General features: G+C 41.0%; 1 protein-coding gene across 1 annotated transcript in view; it reads left to right on the top strand.

The window, feature by feature from the left end:
* The first annotated feature begins 1,834 nt into the window (after nucleotides 1-1,834).
* Nucleotides 1,835-15,448, top strand: part of KIF25 (kinesin family member 25) — a 45,235-nt gene continuing 31,621 nt past the window's right edge. The window contains exons 1-5 of the mRNA XM_060753754.2: nucleotides 1,835-2,032; nucleotides 4,063-4,128; nucleotides 11,216-11,335; nucleotides 12,660-12,798; nucleotides 13,610-13,713. Of these exons, the coding sequence (XP_060609737.2) occupies nucleotides 1,958-2,032; nucleotides 4,063-4,128; nucleotides 11,216-11,335; nucleotides 12,660-12,798; nucleotides 13,610-13,713 (504 nt within the window). The 5' untranslated portion in view covers nucleotides 1,835-1,957. The remainder of the gene's footprint in view (nucleotides 2,033-4,062; nucleotides 4,129-11,215; nucleotides 11,336-12,659; nucleotides 12,799-13,609; nucleotides 13,714-15,448) is intronic.

Genomic DNA, 15,448 nt, shown 5'->3' with positions numbered 1-15,448 from the left:
CATAACTATACACAGTATTCTAGATGTTGTCTGTATAATGGCAATATGAGCCTGAGAGTTTTAATTTAAAATACACACACAGAGTGCATTGTGGTAGTATAATATAAATATAATATAAATATAATTACTTAGGCACATAGGATAGTCTTCCAAGATCAGTGTACTGGTGGGTCTGTAGGTGACTGTGGAGCCCTATTCTTGATCTGCATCTTCTCCCGCAGTGAGGGCATTGGTTTCCAGATGGAAGGCGGTCTTGGTCGGCTTTGGCTTGACGCGCCTTCCTCTTGGCATGTTTCTCTCTTTCGCCTTCCATTCGTGCCTCTTCAAATTCTACAGCACTGCTGGTCACCGCTGAACTCCAGCTGGAGCGCTCAAAGACCATGCTTCTCAGTTCTCAGTGTCTATGCCAGAGTGTTTAAGGTTGGCTTTGAGCCCATCTTTGAATCTCTTTTCCTGTCCTCCAACATTCCGTTTTCCGTTCTTGAGTTGCAAGTAGAGCAACTGCTTTGGGAGATGGTGATCAGGCATCCGGACAACGTGGCCAGTCCAGCAGAGTTGATGGCAGAGGGCCATCGCTTCAATGCTGGTGGTCTTTGCTTCTTCCAGTACGCTGACGTTTGTCCGCCTGTCTTCCCAGGATTTTCCGGAGGCAGCACTGATGGAATCGTTCCAGGAGTTGCCTGTGACACCTGTAGACAGTCCACACCTCACAGGCGTATAGCATGGTTGGGAGGACAATAGTTTTATAAACAAGCACCTTGGTGTCACTACGGATGTCCCGGTCCTCAAACACTCTCAGCTTCATTCGGAAAAAAGCTGCACTCACAGAGCTCAGGCGGTATTGTATTTTGGTGTCAGTGTTGACTTTTGTGGAGAGGTGGCTGCCAAGGTAGCGGAAATGATCAACATTTTTTAATGTTACACCATTAAGCTGTATTTCTGGCATTGAAGAGGTATTGGCTGGTGACTGCTGGAAGAGCACTTTGGTTTTCTCGGTGTTCAACGACAGGCCGAGCTTCTCGTATGCTTCTGCGAAGGTGTAACAGAATTTGAAACTGCATTACATGGTTAGTGTAGGCCAGGCATCTGCAAACTTCAGCTGTCCGGGTGTTTTAGGTGTTTTCCCACAATTCCTAACAGCTGGCAAGCTTGCTGGGATTTCTGGGAGTTGAAGTCCAAAACACCTGGAGGGTCAAAGTTTGCCCATGCTTGGTGTAGACTGATGCCTAATTAGGCTGAAAAATGCGGTATAGAAATAAAGCAAATAAATAAATGATGCGGTTTAACTGCATTATATGAGTCTATTCTATACTGACAGTATAATGTAGTTGCAAGCAGAGAAGCTAGAACACAGGTGATGACAATGTGCACCTACACTGTAGAATTAATGCGGTTTGATACCACTCTCACTGCTATGGAGTCCTGGGAGTTGTAGTTTTGTGAGGAACCGCACTATTACCAGTTAAGAATAATCAGCTGGTAAAAGTACAACTCTTCTGAGTCCATATTATTCAATTATGGCAGCTCGTTGCTGGACTTCATCTCCCAGAATCCCCGATCAATGTCCACCGCAGCGGAGGCTTCTGGGAGTTGAAGTCCGGAAAAACCTTGGCGGACTAGCACTGACAATGCCTTGGCCAGGCACCGAGATAGCGAAGAGCTACTAACCATGAAAGGCGGGGCGAGGCGGCTATTGAGTCTCCCATTGGACAAAGCTTTCGTTTTTCCCGCCCACTTTCACTGTCAATCACCACCCCTTTCTATATCCCGCCAATCCCAATCCAATTTTTAGCCGGAACGAACGTGAGGTCTCCGTAGCAACCGCGGAGAAGCTAAATCCCTGCTTGCGATTGGCTGATTCAAAAGGCATCCCCAGAAGACAACCCAGGAGCCGCAGCTGGGGTTAGTATTTGTGAGGAGACCTTTGCGGTGGCCTGTGTCGCGTAGCGGCAGGAGGATGAGGCCTGGCAGCGGGATTAGCCTGAGCTTCGTGGCCGAGCAGCGGATTCGGCAGCTGGAGCAAAAACTGCGAGTGAGTCCCGCTCATCTCTGGAAAAGAGGGCGCCTGTCAGAAGCTCGGCCTTTGGGGGTTTTGATTGGAAGCATCATGGCAAAAGGGGACCAATGGCAGCATGGCGTAGTTAGGCGAAGGGTGTGTCTGCACCAGGCATGGGCGAACTTGGGCCCTCCCTCCAGGTGTTTTGGACTTCAACTCCCACCATTCCTAACAGCCTCGGGCCCTTTCCTTTTCCCCCTCAGCTGCTTAAGCTACACTGTAGAATTCATGCAGTTTGACACCACTTTAACTGCCAAGGCCCAATGCTATGGAATCCTGGGACTTATAGTTTGTTGAGTCACTTGCCCTCTTTGGCAAAGAAGGCCAAAGACCTGGTGAAACTACAGCTCCCAGGATTCCACAGCATCGAGTCATGGCAGTTAAAATGGTGTCAAGTTCTATAGTTTAGATTGATTCAGGAGTTTAGGGTTTGTTTATTTATTTATGACATTTATATGCCACCTTTCTCACCTCGAAGGGGACTCAGAGCGGCTTACAATATATATATCTATATATACAATATATTATTATCAGCATAGTACAATATCTGTATTATATATTACTATATTGTACAATACCATTATATTGTAATATTACATGTAATATACAATATATAATTATAATATCATATTAGTAGTAGTATATTGTATTGCATTATATTATAAATATTATATGTATATACAATATATTACATTACATTACATTATTAGCATAGCGCAGGAGGCAAGATGGAACTGTCCCCCTCTCTCTTCACTCTGGCCCAGTTGGTGCTGGAGGGAAAGGGGTCCCCAACTGATGACATATGCAGGAGACAAGGTGGAACTGTCCCCAGCTCCCTCTCTCTTTCAACCCCCCCCCCCCCCCATGGAAACTCACTGGGTGAATTGGGTCGAGTCACAAAACCCTCTTACAGTGCCAAGGCAACGAGGATGCTGGGAGGCTAACTACCCATGGAAGATTACTACTACCACATCAGCTCTAGATTATTAAATATGGTTTTCTGAGGGTGAACAGATAGTGACTACTGGATGGCATATGTTCTGTATCAGAAACTAGAGCTGATGTGGTCTATCCAATTCAATTTTCTGAATCAGCATTCCAAATAACCAAACCAAATCTAAAGTTGACCAAAAACTGATCTGTAACCATTTTGGTGTTTTTTTAAAAAATGACAGAAGCGACTTGTGGAACTGCAACTCGCTTCTGGTGTGAGAGATTTGGCCGTCTGCAAGGATGTTGCCATGGGGATGCCCAGATGATTGATGTTTTACCATCCTGTGGGAGGCTTCTCTCATGTCCTCACATGGGGAGCTGGAGCTCGACAGATGGGAGCTTACCCTGCTCCCCAGATTCGAACTGCTAACCTGTCGGTCGGCCAGTCCTACCAGCACAAGGGTTTAACCCATTGTGCCACCAGGGGCTCCAACCCTTTTGGTACTAATGTTGGAGAGTGGTCCCTGGTCAAAGTGGTCCCTGTTCAAGTTGTCTTTAAGTGGTCCCTGGTAAAAAAAAAAGTTTGGGAACCATTGGTCTCCACTAACCATATAATACAATTTCAAACTGCATTATATAGTCAGTGTAGATGGGACCAAGGGCGTCTGATCTCCTGCTTTGCTAGTAAGTTTCAAGTGTGGCTAAAACCTTTCAGTGATTAATTTCATATGCATCTGTTTATATTGCACTGTTCAGAACCATTACATCTGCAAGTAAGAACCACTGCCTAAGTCACCTGTGTCCCAATATACTGAGGTCCTTAAAATAATGTATGAAGAGTTGAAACATGAGAATAACTCCTGAAAAATTGCTCAAAGCCTCCAAGAGCATGACTTGCAGAGCTGCAGTGTGACTTACCTGAACACCTGTGGAATAGCAGGAGTTGATAATGTATAGTTTGGCATGGAATATTGATTGATAGTTGCATTTTAGGGTTAGATAGTCACTGCAGAATTTTTTGTTTCTTTTATAACCGTTTTAACACCAGTCACATCCCAATTATATATTCCCAGGCTAAAGAAGAGAGAATAATTATGCTGAAAACCGAAAATGCTCTTCTCTACCTCAAATTGGCAGAGGTAATAATGTCCTTAATTTCTCCATCCAGTTGTATCACACACATTTGCCTTCAAAGCCTTCTGTATACATTTTCAAAAGTCCAAACCTATGCCTGCTTCCACTGACAGAGTTCCCCTTATTCATGTTTTCACCCATTACAAAAAAGATGCACTTGATAAAACTGTGAATGGACAGTTTGTTTTGTTTTAATGTGAAGCAGCTAACCAGTTGGACTAGAGACTAAATGCATTTCCATATAGGATCTCACTGGTCCCGCCTTGGTCAGCATGCCATATTTTGAATGAAAATGTGTTGACTCATTTTCCTTGCAGCGCAGATTTGAATGCACTGGCTCTTGAGGCTTACTGTGCTCATTTATTAGCGTGTCTATTACCAGCAGTGTGTAACACCATTAAGTGTAAGCAGATTTAGAGCCATCTGTTAACCTGTTCTCCTTGACAGAAACATTTAAGAGTGTGGCTAGTATTTGGCCCTTATAGATCCTAGGTCTACTCCTGAGAGTTGGAAAACTCTGGAGCCATCTTCTGAGTTGCACTACCTGTGAAAGAGAAGCAAGTTTATCTCATGAACACCAGCACGTTTTGGCAGAGAAGGATTCCATATGATTCACACATAAATGGGTGTGTGTGTGTGTACACACAGAGAGACATATATCCTGAGCTTAAGCTATTAAGGACTTTACAGGTAGGAAGAACCATCTCATCAAACAGGAACCAACAGTAAATCCAAAGTTATTTAATATTTAAATTAGCATAGAGTGGCCTGAAATATATATCCCCCCAAAACACCCTGGTGCATCTACGAGTTGTAGAATTAATGCAGCTTGACCACACTTCAGCTGCTATGGTTCAGTGCTATGGAATCACGAAAGCAGTAGTTTGATGAGGCACCAGCATTCTTTGGCAGAGATGGCAAAGACCTTAAAAAACAGCCACTCCCAGGACTGCATAGCATTTAGCCATGGCTGTTAAAGTGATGTCTAACTGCATTAATTCTACCATGTAGATGCACCTGGAGTTACTATAAAACTGCTTCTCAAGCTATGTGATGGGACTGACTGGCAAACCTTCCCCCCCCCCCCCCCCAGTGTGCTATGGACTGCCATTTTTGTGCCACATTATCATATATGCATAGTTTCCTAGAGGTTTGCTCTGAACTGGCAGATAATAATAATAATAATAATAATAATAATAATAATAATAGGTTTCTAACCTGCCCTCTCTCCCACAAAGGGAGTCCGTGTGGCTTCCAAAGTAAAATGGCAAACATTCAATGCCGTATACGATAACAAAAATAGAAATAACACAGAACAAACAAAAGAGTTAAAACGAAGAGTTAAAAAATGAGCCAATAAAAAAACCTAAACTAAAACAGATAGTGATTCGACCTCATAAATTGCAACAAGCTGGTAAAATCTGTAAGAATATAACAATAGAGAACTATAAAAATGTGACATGGCCATGAATTGGCATTGGTCACTACTTTGAATAACGCAGTTGATAGGCACTGCGTATAAAGCTGCTTTTGAAACCAACTTTCTGCTTTTGCAGAATGTCATAGTGCACTTACTTTGGACCACTTTTTTGCACCATACAATGAGGTTGATTTGAAAGATACTTTTGAACCAAAGTCACCATTTAAACTTGTAAATGGTTTGAAACCCAGATGTTTGAATGAGTGCCTCTTCCTGTATCAGCTTTCTTTTGTTTTCCAATACATTATCTGACAACAGAAGAGCCCAAGTTATGCAATGCTCTCTTCATAGAAGTGTGACTAGCACTGAAACATTAGTTTTGCTGAGAACCCAAACCCTAGTTGTTTGTAGACATATTATATTAAATAGTATTATGCAGTCCTTGCAGGTAGGGAAAAAGCAGCATGAACTGACATTTTAAACCAATTGGAAGCCTATCAGTCTTGGAGAACATTCACATGTTATTGATTTTGTGCATGTTCATTTATGTTTCACTGGGGGGAGGGGGAATGCACTCACTTTATAAAACATGTGTCCTGCCTGTCTCAATCTGTGCATTGGTTTATTTCTGTGCCATCATTTTCAAAATTGACAAGCATTATAATTGATAATGGCCTACTTATGACATGGGCCAACAAATGCAAGTTATTGTAACTGTTTCACTGGTGATATGATGGCTAAAAATGCAAGGAAAAATATTTAAAATATGACCAAGATTGAATACTTCTTCATAGCTCCTTATACAAGTCCGTTTTCTTCATAATTGTTGAACAATTCACAAGACCTGCTATCTTTGCTGGGGGCATTTTGTCTCTTCCTTGTAGAGATTTAGAGAATTTAACTGTGGGAGGTTGTGCCAGCATTAGAGCAGACTGCAAGGATTAGCAGTAATAGCAACTGTCAGCCAAGAGGTTCTAAGCTAAAGTGAGACTTTAAATTGCTGTGTGACCTCATAAAAGTCTCTTGCTATTATGGAGTCTTGATTAACTCTTTAAGGATAAAAAATGGGATCAGTTGAAACAACACAAAACTTGACTGAAAACCAGATGTTCCCTTTTGAGCTCAGCTTTCCTGGGAGCACCTACAAAAATACAGCAGCTGAGTTGAGAGAAATAGGCTTCAAAGCATTCGGCTCTTCACCTCTTGATGAACATGGATCAACCTTTAATCTCAGACATGTAAAATCTGTTTAACATCGTTTGGTAGTTGCTCAAGTACAGTAAATAACCATCAAAGGCATACATTGGAATGGAACCAGGGCCACCCTCTGATGGACAGCATGTTAAATATGAAGCAGCTGGCTTAATTTTGGTCAGAGGAGAGAGGCTTTCCTCTCCTCTGTTGCCTGCCTGTTTCCACTTCTTTTCCCATGGACCGCTGCTAACATCACCAGTTGCCCAGGTACTGTGCCAGTTAGTGAACTCTACCTGACTCTTTTCTGCAAGTGGATAAAAGCTGGATATTTCAGAGAATGGGTTTGCCACCAATGTGGTCAACAGCAAAGCGGATGGTACTAAAGGGAGGCTGGCTCTTTTCATATAGAGTGAGGCCCAGTCTACACTGCCATATAATCCAGTATCTGAATCCAGATTATCTGCTTTGAACTGGATTATATGGCAGAGTAGACTCATAATCCAATTCAAAGAAGATAATCTGAATTCAGAAACTGGATTATGTAGAAGGGTTGATGGGGCCTGAGAGTTATTAGAACACAGAAGATATTTAAAAAATAATAATAATTGTCTTTCCTGCCAGCAAAAAAACAAACAAAAAATATTTGAAATGGGAGTGCATAAGGGGAATTGATCCTTTGCCACAGTGATGTAACAAACAAAGGGAGTGATGTTACAAAATTATAACTATGGGAGAAGGGAAGGCCAGACCATTTTTGTTGTCCTCAAACAGCCCCTAACTTCAAATAGTATATACAGTAGATAGTCATAGCAGCAATGCCCCTGAACTGGAAGTGCTGCTGCTCGTTGCCAGGTAGTAAATGGAAAAAACATCCTTGAACAAGGATAAGAACGCCAACCTGGTTTGCGTAACAAAACAGGCTGGATGACATTTGGGGCGGGAGTGCTTTGTTGCATTGGGTTCTTTGTTTAGCAGCAGGCAAAGCCTAGGGGAGCAGAAAGGTGCAGTTGCACCTTTCTGCGCCCCTTGGCTCTCACTGGGTGCCCAGTTCCACAGCCTGCTAGATTTAAACATGGGCTTGTTGAAGTGGGTTGCAGGGACATAACATGGATTTTCTTTATGTATTGCCCATTCATTGCTCACCAGTCTCCTTTCCTGGACTGGTGTTTGAGTCCTCTCTGTCTTCTCGTTCTGGGGGACTTCAATATCCATGTTGAGACTGCTCTTTCAGGAGTGGCTCTGGAATTAATCTCCATAACACCGGTTCCTCTGCAGTTTTGCAACAGAGCCCGCCAGCTCCCATCCCATGACATAGATCTACTTCCAGCGGGGCTCCGTTGCAAAACTGCAGAGCAACCAGCATGTGCTGTCTCAAGTAGTCTCTACAACACAAAAGTAGAAGGTAGGCTATCTATTACCTGTTATGAAGTATTTGCATGACACATTGAAGATAAAATTGTTCAGATCCATTCTGACTTGGATGCTGTGGTTAATACAGTTCAATTGGATATAATCTTGGCTCTTGCTTGTCCTTTGTTATTGATTACAATACAATTTCTTCAAACACCACATATGTACTAGACCTGTTCCCTTCCATGCTTATAAATGCAACCGGAGCAGGGGTTGGGTGGGGGGTTTAAAGGAAATGGAGAATACTGTATTGTAGCAAGACAGATTTCTATCTTGTCTAAAAAAGGATGCAATGAGGTTTTTACAGACAACACCCCCTCTGAGCCTAACAACATTACTGGCTAGTTTCCAATGTTCCTTTTTGGAGCAAGGCTCTAGAACAGTGGGTCTCAAACTTTGGGTCTCCAGATGTTTTGGCCTTCAACTCCCAGAAATCCTAACTGCTGGTAAATTGCCTGGGATTTTGGGAGTTGTAGGTCAAAACACCTGGGGACCCACAGGTTGAGAACCACTGCGCTAGAACGTGTACTTTTCAAGAAAAGGAGCTGTGTCTACATTGTTGATTGTTTCCCAAGATATTCAAAGAGCTGTAACTGCATTTTCCACCCATTTCATTAAAGTGCAGGGCTTTGTATTAGCTGAAAAAACATGCTTAATAACCAGACGGAAGTGAATCAACCTGCATTTCCTTTGGTTTATTGCAGGTCTTGTTTTCCATGTTAATCTGGAGCCAAAAAATAAATTACAACAGACACTTGGAAGGTGGCAAATATGCTAGGGTTAAATGAGTTCTTTTGCAAAAAGAAATCCTGATTTTTATTTCCCTCTTTATATAAATAGAAATAGGAATTTGAAACTTTTCATTACGTGAAGCCAAATTTTAATCAATTCATTATGTCTGTAGTTATAATCTCCTCCACTTGACTAACATTAAGTGGGTGGGTGCCATTGGAAAAAACACCAGTGCACAAGCAGCTGCAGCTTTTTGGATTCCCCCAAATTCTGACAGCTTTCAAAACTTCTGTAAATAAAAATACATTTTTTAACATAATGGGCTGGGACTATTCTGCAGCAGACAAATTTAAGAAATTCTGGAAAATATAATGAATTATTTTGTTGCCAACATAAATGCACACCAGTTTTGGCTGCCATTTTTAATAGTTCAGTACATAAGAGTTGTAAAGAAGTCTTTATCCCACCGAATGGCACCAAAAATGTAAAGACGTATCAATGCCACCAATAAAAAGTAAAGACGTGCGTTAATCCCACCAAATGGGATTACCAAAAATGTAGGAAAGTTCCTAGACTGCTATTAAATTAAACTGCCACCAATATGATTAGAGACGCTGGTCTTAAAGTCTCTGTTTATCCCTATTTGCGTTGTGAGGTAACTTTGGTAGAGTGGAATGCACCGAACATAAAATCAATGGAGGAGGCAGGTTTAAAATACAAAGAGAACAAGTTTATTATTAACAAAGCGTAATTGTTGCAATATTGAGATGTTGAACTTGGCACAGGCTTGATGGTTACAATATGGCTTGGTTGAGATACATTCAAGGCTTTTGATGTTACAATCTTATAAACTCCTTCTTCAGTGAAGTGCTTTATTATTTCAGAGTTCCCTATTGTGAATATTCACACTGTTTGTCCTATACCGGATCAAACCACTGATCTCCAGTCTTCCACTACTGGCGATCCTAAATCCCCCTCTGTTAGATTCTTTTTACTCAAGCAATCTAACAAGGTTTCACCTTCAGCTCCCTTGCTGAAGAAATATTCACAAATACCAAGAACTAACTGAATTTACACTACTTCACACCACAGAGCCCTAACTGACTCTGCCCTCTTCTCAGGGTCTCTTCCTCCTGACTAAAACTACTTTTCCAGAGTCCTATCTGACTCTGCCCTCTTCTCAGGGTCTCATCCTCCTGACTGAAGCTTAACTGCCACTTTCAAACCTTTTTCTCCTTAAGCTCCGCCCACCTCCTCTGCTGCCTTGTCTCCATGGCAACCTATCTCTCACAGCTAGGCCATGGCAACAAATGTAAACCACAAATACAGTTTAAACACAGTATAATAAACACTTTGTAATAAACATATCTCTACAAGAGTAATGAAGGAAACAAGACAACTTTGGTGGAAGGTTTTTACAAGAGACGAAAATACACTCCAATGTGATTTTTAGAAGCTGCAATATGCATGCCTTAATTTTTAACATGAAAAACTGATTTTGAGAATAGTTTATTCATGTTCTGATGACACTCAAATACTTATTTACATGCATCTACAAACTGTTGGTACAGAGGCTTTAGAGATATAATGGACAGTTACTGTGCAGGGCACATCAGTCTCTTGTGTCTCAGATAATCACATCCACCCATTTACATATCTCTATGCCCCCTACCTTCCAACAAGAGGACAAACAAATTGTTCTCAAATTTTTAAATAAAAATGGTCAATAATATTTTCTTAAAGAAAAATGAGTGATTGGCTGTTGTGTGCCTGCCCTCGCCTGATGTAAGCCTATATTGGATCACTTCTCTGTCCCCCCAAATGACTCTATGGATCTGGAAATAGGGTGAAATACTGGGTCATATACCCATAGAAGCTTCAAGGAATGCTATCCAGATTTTTTAGGTTAAAAAAACCCCCAGTAGAATGGAAATCACAAAAACAGCCTTGAAGATCACGTGTGTGGCTGTATTTTGGATGGAACTTCCAAAACATGCCTTTGCCTTCCACTGTATTCTTTAAAATAGTCATTTTAAGAATAATTCTTGCAGCACTAAAATGCTCTACAGCATTGTTTTCACCGAATAACACTCCAGCTATTTCTCTGTAGCTTACAAGGTGACTTGTTCAAAACCACCCACAAGCCCATATCGTACTTCTTGAAGTATAGTTTGATTCTTCACTGAAACATACTGTTTGTGTAAATATTTTCCCAATTGGTTTCCTAAATTATTATACTATCTAAGCTGTTTGACTTTATATAGACTTCTTCTGGTAGAACTGTTTATTTTGAAGTAACAAGATTAGATTTTATTCTGCTCTTTATTTTTAAACAGAGTCAACAAAGAAGTGGGAATATCTCACCTGAACAGTCAGATTATTTCAATTTTTGCAGAAAGAAAAATTTCTATCAAAGTGCCAAGTCCATGGTAATCCAGCTTTACAGAGCTATACAGGTAAACAGACTTATCAGAATTACATTGTAGTATATAGACATTCTAGTATATATGTATAGTAAGGCAGGAAGAAGGATGGATCGAGCCCCTTGGTTCAGAATCCAAGTTGAGCCACATAACATTCATAAACTGGTGCTTCATTTTTGTGAATTTTTATTAAAGTGTCCTAACTGGAAAACTTTATCCATTATTACCCCTTACACTTAAGGTTCCTCCAAACATTACTAGTGCCATACCCACTGCCCTTATCATTTGTACACATGTACAAAGACTACCAGGAGAACATACCAGCAATCAGTGTTATAAGGAGAGGGTTCTCCTTCACACATCTGCTGAATTATGTGTGTTTCTCCTTTCTATGGCAACAAAAAATGGCTGTCTGCAGACTATTTATTTAAATCCCATTATTTAAAACCCATTACCTTTTTGAATTATTGAAGCACTAATCTGATTCCACTACAAATATATCTTACAAACATTTACCATCAGCTAGAACAGGGGTCCTGAAACTTTTAAAGCAGAGGGCCAGTTCATAGTCCCTCAGACTGTTAGGGGGCGGACTATAGATTGAATAAAGCATGAACAAATTCCTATGCACACTGCACACATCTTAATTGTAGTGCATAAAGCATGAAAGAACAATACAGTATTTAAAATGAAGAGTAATTTAACCAACATAAACATACCAGGATTTCAATGGGAAGTGTTGGACTGCTTTTGGCTGATTAGAGAGTCACGTTACTTAGGATTGTTGTGAGCCTTCAAGTTGTTTCAGACTTAGGGTGACTTGTAGTCTAAAGTTTAGGGCAGGGACTGGGTAAATGTCCTTGGAAGATCTCATCCGGCCTACGGGCCTTATTTGGGGACCCCTGAGCTAGAATATTGACATACAGAAAAGGTAATCATAAAGTGACAGAAATGTTTAAATTGCATCTGTGAGATGTATGGTGGGGTCAAAATGTTATTTTTTTAAAAATGTAATGGAAGTGCCAAAGAATCATCAAGCAATGGTTGTTAACAGTAAATATTACAACAGTTGTTTGCCATGTTCTTTATTTTTTCATTTTGACGAATTTGTCTTGGCTTTATATTCTTTTGAAACAATTAAAATCCAACATTCTCTTTTCTTAAAATAAAGAAATGTTTCCTAGTCTAATTGTCCCACTTTTAATAGTTTTTTTTTTAAGCGAGCTTTCCTTCATAACTTTTTATAGTTGTGGTTTGACTATAAATGTTCAAAGATACATTAAAATATGAAGGTCTTCCTTTCTTATTCCCCACTCTCACCTCTTCACAATGTAACAGCTTTCTATTTCTTGTATAGAGACTGAAACAAGATATGAAGAATCTCCGTTTGTCCGCTCTTCACTTTTCAAGAGATATCCAGCATCAGGGCAAAAACTTCTTTTACCAGATTTTGTCTGCTATCCAGAGGCTGCAGCTACATAATGAAACTATTGAAAGTAAGAAATGTTATATCTTAATACTCCTCTTCTCCCCCTGCCCCCCACCATGCCATGCAGGATATTGATTCTGCTGCACATGTTCAAAGCCTGAAAAAGTTGGTTGGCTGATGCATTGGAGGGTTGTAGGCCAAAGTGACAAGAACTCTATGTTTTGATTAGTACCGTACTCAGATCTTATATTTTCTAGACTTTATTTGCATTTCCGCAGTTTTTACCTGACCAGTTACATGTGGCTGAATTATATGTTACTGGTATGACATTGAGAAATTCAGTGGATATTATTTTTAATGAAGGAAATACAGCTAGAGAACATTTAAGGTGTTATATACACAAAATGTGTTTGCTTGTTAAGCCAATGTATAAATGCAATTTGTGTATGCATTTCAAAAAAAATTAATGGATTCAGCAGAAGCTGAAAACAGAAAGATTTCTGCACAAGAGCCTAATTCCAGTTGTTCGTCTTGACTGGATTATGTCCACTTAATTAATGGGATTTACCTACATGTTGACTCACCATTCAGTAGTCGAATGGGTCTAACCTAGTTAGGCTTAACCAATAGGATTCCAGCCTAGGTGTGTACCATGGAATTATAATGTTTCATTCACTCACTCTTTTTAGATCATTCACACAATACCACTGTCCGAGCATTACCACCTTCTGTTTTACCTGTTGATTTCTTTCCTTTCCTTAAACTATAGCAAGTCCAACTTTGCCTGTATAGAGATCTGTTGGCATTCTAGGTCCTTTACCCGAGAAAAAACATATAGCCTATTAGTTCTATGAACATTTGTGCAAACATGTTTTCAGTATTTCAGACTAAAGCCATGGAACTTGAACAGTCTTTATATGAAGTCAGTGAGAGATACCAGAAGGAAAAACAAAAGAGAAAAGTACTTCATAACAGTTTAGTTGTAAGTACACTGGTAACTGTAATGTTTTAAAAGATCTATATATATAAAGCATGGGCTCAAGGTGCTTTATGGGCTACATGTGGCCAAACAACTCGTCCAACTTTATCACTCGTTTCCACCAGATGCTAAGGAGGCTGTCAGTCCTGAACCGGTGCCTGGCCGCTGTGACGGTCTGGATGAGGGCGAGCAAATTGAAGTTGAATCCAGACAAGACAGAGGTCCTCCTGGTCAGTCGCAAGGCCGAACAGGGTATAGGGTTATAGCCTGTGCTGTACGGGGTTACACTCCTCTTGAAGGCACAGGTTTGCAGCTTGGGAGTTCTCCTGGACTCATCACTGAGCCTGGAATCTCAGGTTACAGCTGTGGCCAGAGGAGCTTTCGCACAATTAAAATTTGTGCGCCAGCTGCGCCCGTACCTTGGGAGGCCAGACTTGGCCACAGTGGGCCATGCTCTCATATTACATCCAGGATAGACTACTGCAACACACACTACGTGGGGTTGCCTTTGAAGGCTGCTCAGAAGCTTCAAATAGTCCAACAAGAGGCAGCCAGGTTAATAACTGGGGCAGCATACAGGGAGCATATAACTCCCATGTTACGCCAGCTCCACTGGCTGCCAATTTGCTACCGGGCACAATTCAAAGTGCTGGTTTTGGCCTATACAGCTCTAGACGGCCCTGGCTCAATTTACCTGTCTGAATGCATCTCCCCCTATGAACCACCATGAAGATTAAGATCCTCCGAGGAGGTCCTACTCTCTGTCCCACCATTGTCACATGTGGGAATGAGAGAGAAGGCCTTCTCAGTGATTGCGCCCCAGCTATGGAACTCCTTTCCTTGTGAGATCAGATCGGCCCCCTGCCTCCTGTCCTTCAGAGGGATGGTAAAAACTTGGCTGTGGGACCAAGCTTTTGGGACAGTGCAATAAAGCAGTGATATGAAACCTTACCAGGCCAATTAGATTTGATGTGGATGATCAAGATGGTTTTAAACAGTGTATTTTAATGCTGAGATAAATATTTTTAATGTTTATGCAAGCATATAATGCAGGGGTCCACAAACTTTTTAAACAGAAGGCCAGGTCACAGTCCGTCAAACTGTTGAAGGGCTGGATTTTAATTTGAAAAAAAACACGGATGAATCCCTATGCACAGTGCACATATCTTATTTGTGGTGCAAAAAAAAAAACACTTTAAAAGAATACAATAATTAAAATGAAGAACAATTTTAACAAGTATAAACTTACTAGTATTTCAATGGGAAGTGTGGGCCTGCTTTTGGCTGATGTGATAGGATTGTTGTTGTTGTGAGCTTTCAAGTCATTTCAGACATAGGTTGACCAGAGCGAGGGCCGGGTAAAAGCCCTTGGAGGGCCGCATCCGGCCCCCGGGCCTTAGTTTGAGGACCCCTGATATAATGAATTCTTGGCCCGGCATTGAATGTTTGCCATATATATGCTGTGCTCCACCCTGGGTCCCCTTCGGGGTGAGAAGGGTGGAATATAAATGTTTTAAATTAAAAAAATAAAAACCATCCCCCATGGTCTCCCCAGGAGAAATTTGTTCTTATCCTCCCTCAATTGAATTTCCCCTCACTCCTACATGCTTTCAGAATTGAGTGCAGAAATTGAGTGCAGGACCCTTCCAGCCCCAGAAGGATGTAAAGTAAAATAATACATAGGTTAAAAACCATTTTCCTTGTGTGTGTGTTTGATTTTTTTTTCCCATGCCTAGTA

The sequence above is a fragment of the Anolis sagrei genome, chromosome 1 (assembly GCF_037176765.1).
Source record: "Anolis sagrei isolate rAnoSag1 chromosome 1, rAnoSag1.mat, whole genome shotgun sequence".
In the NCBI taxonomy this organism is placed as follows: domain Eukaryota; kingdom Metazoa; phylum Chordata; class Lepidosauria; order Squamata; family Dactyloidae; genus Anolis; species Anolis sagrei.
Note: the sequence above shows the minus strand (reverse complement) of the source record. Positions and strands in the feature narration are given on the sequence as shown.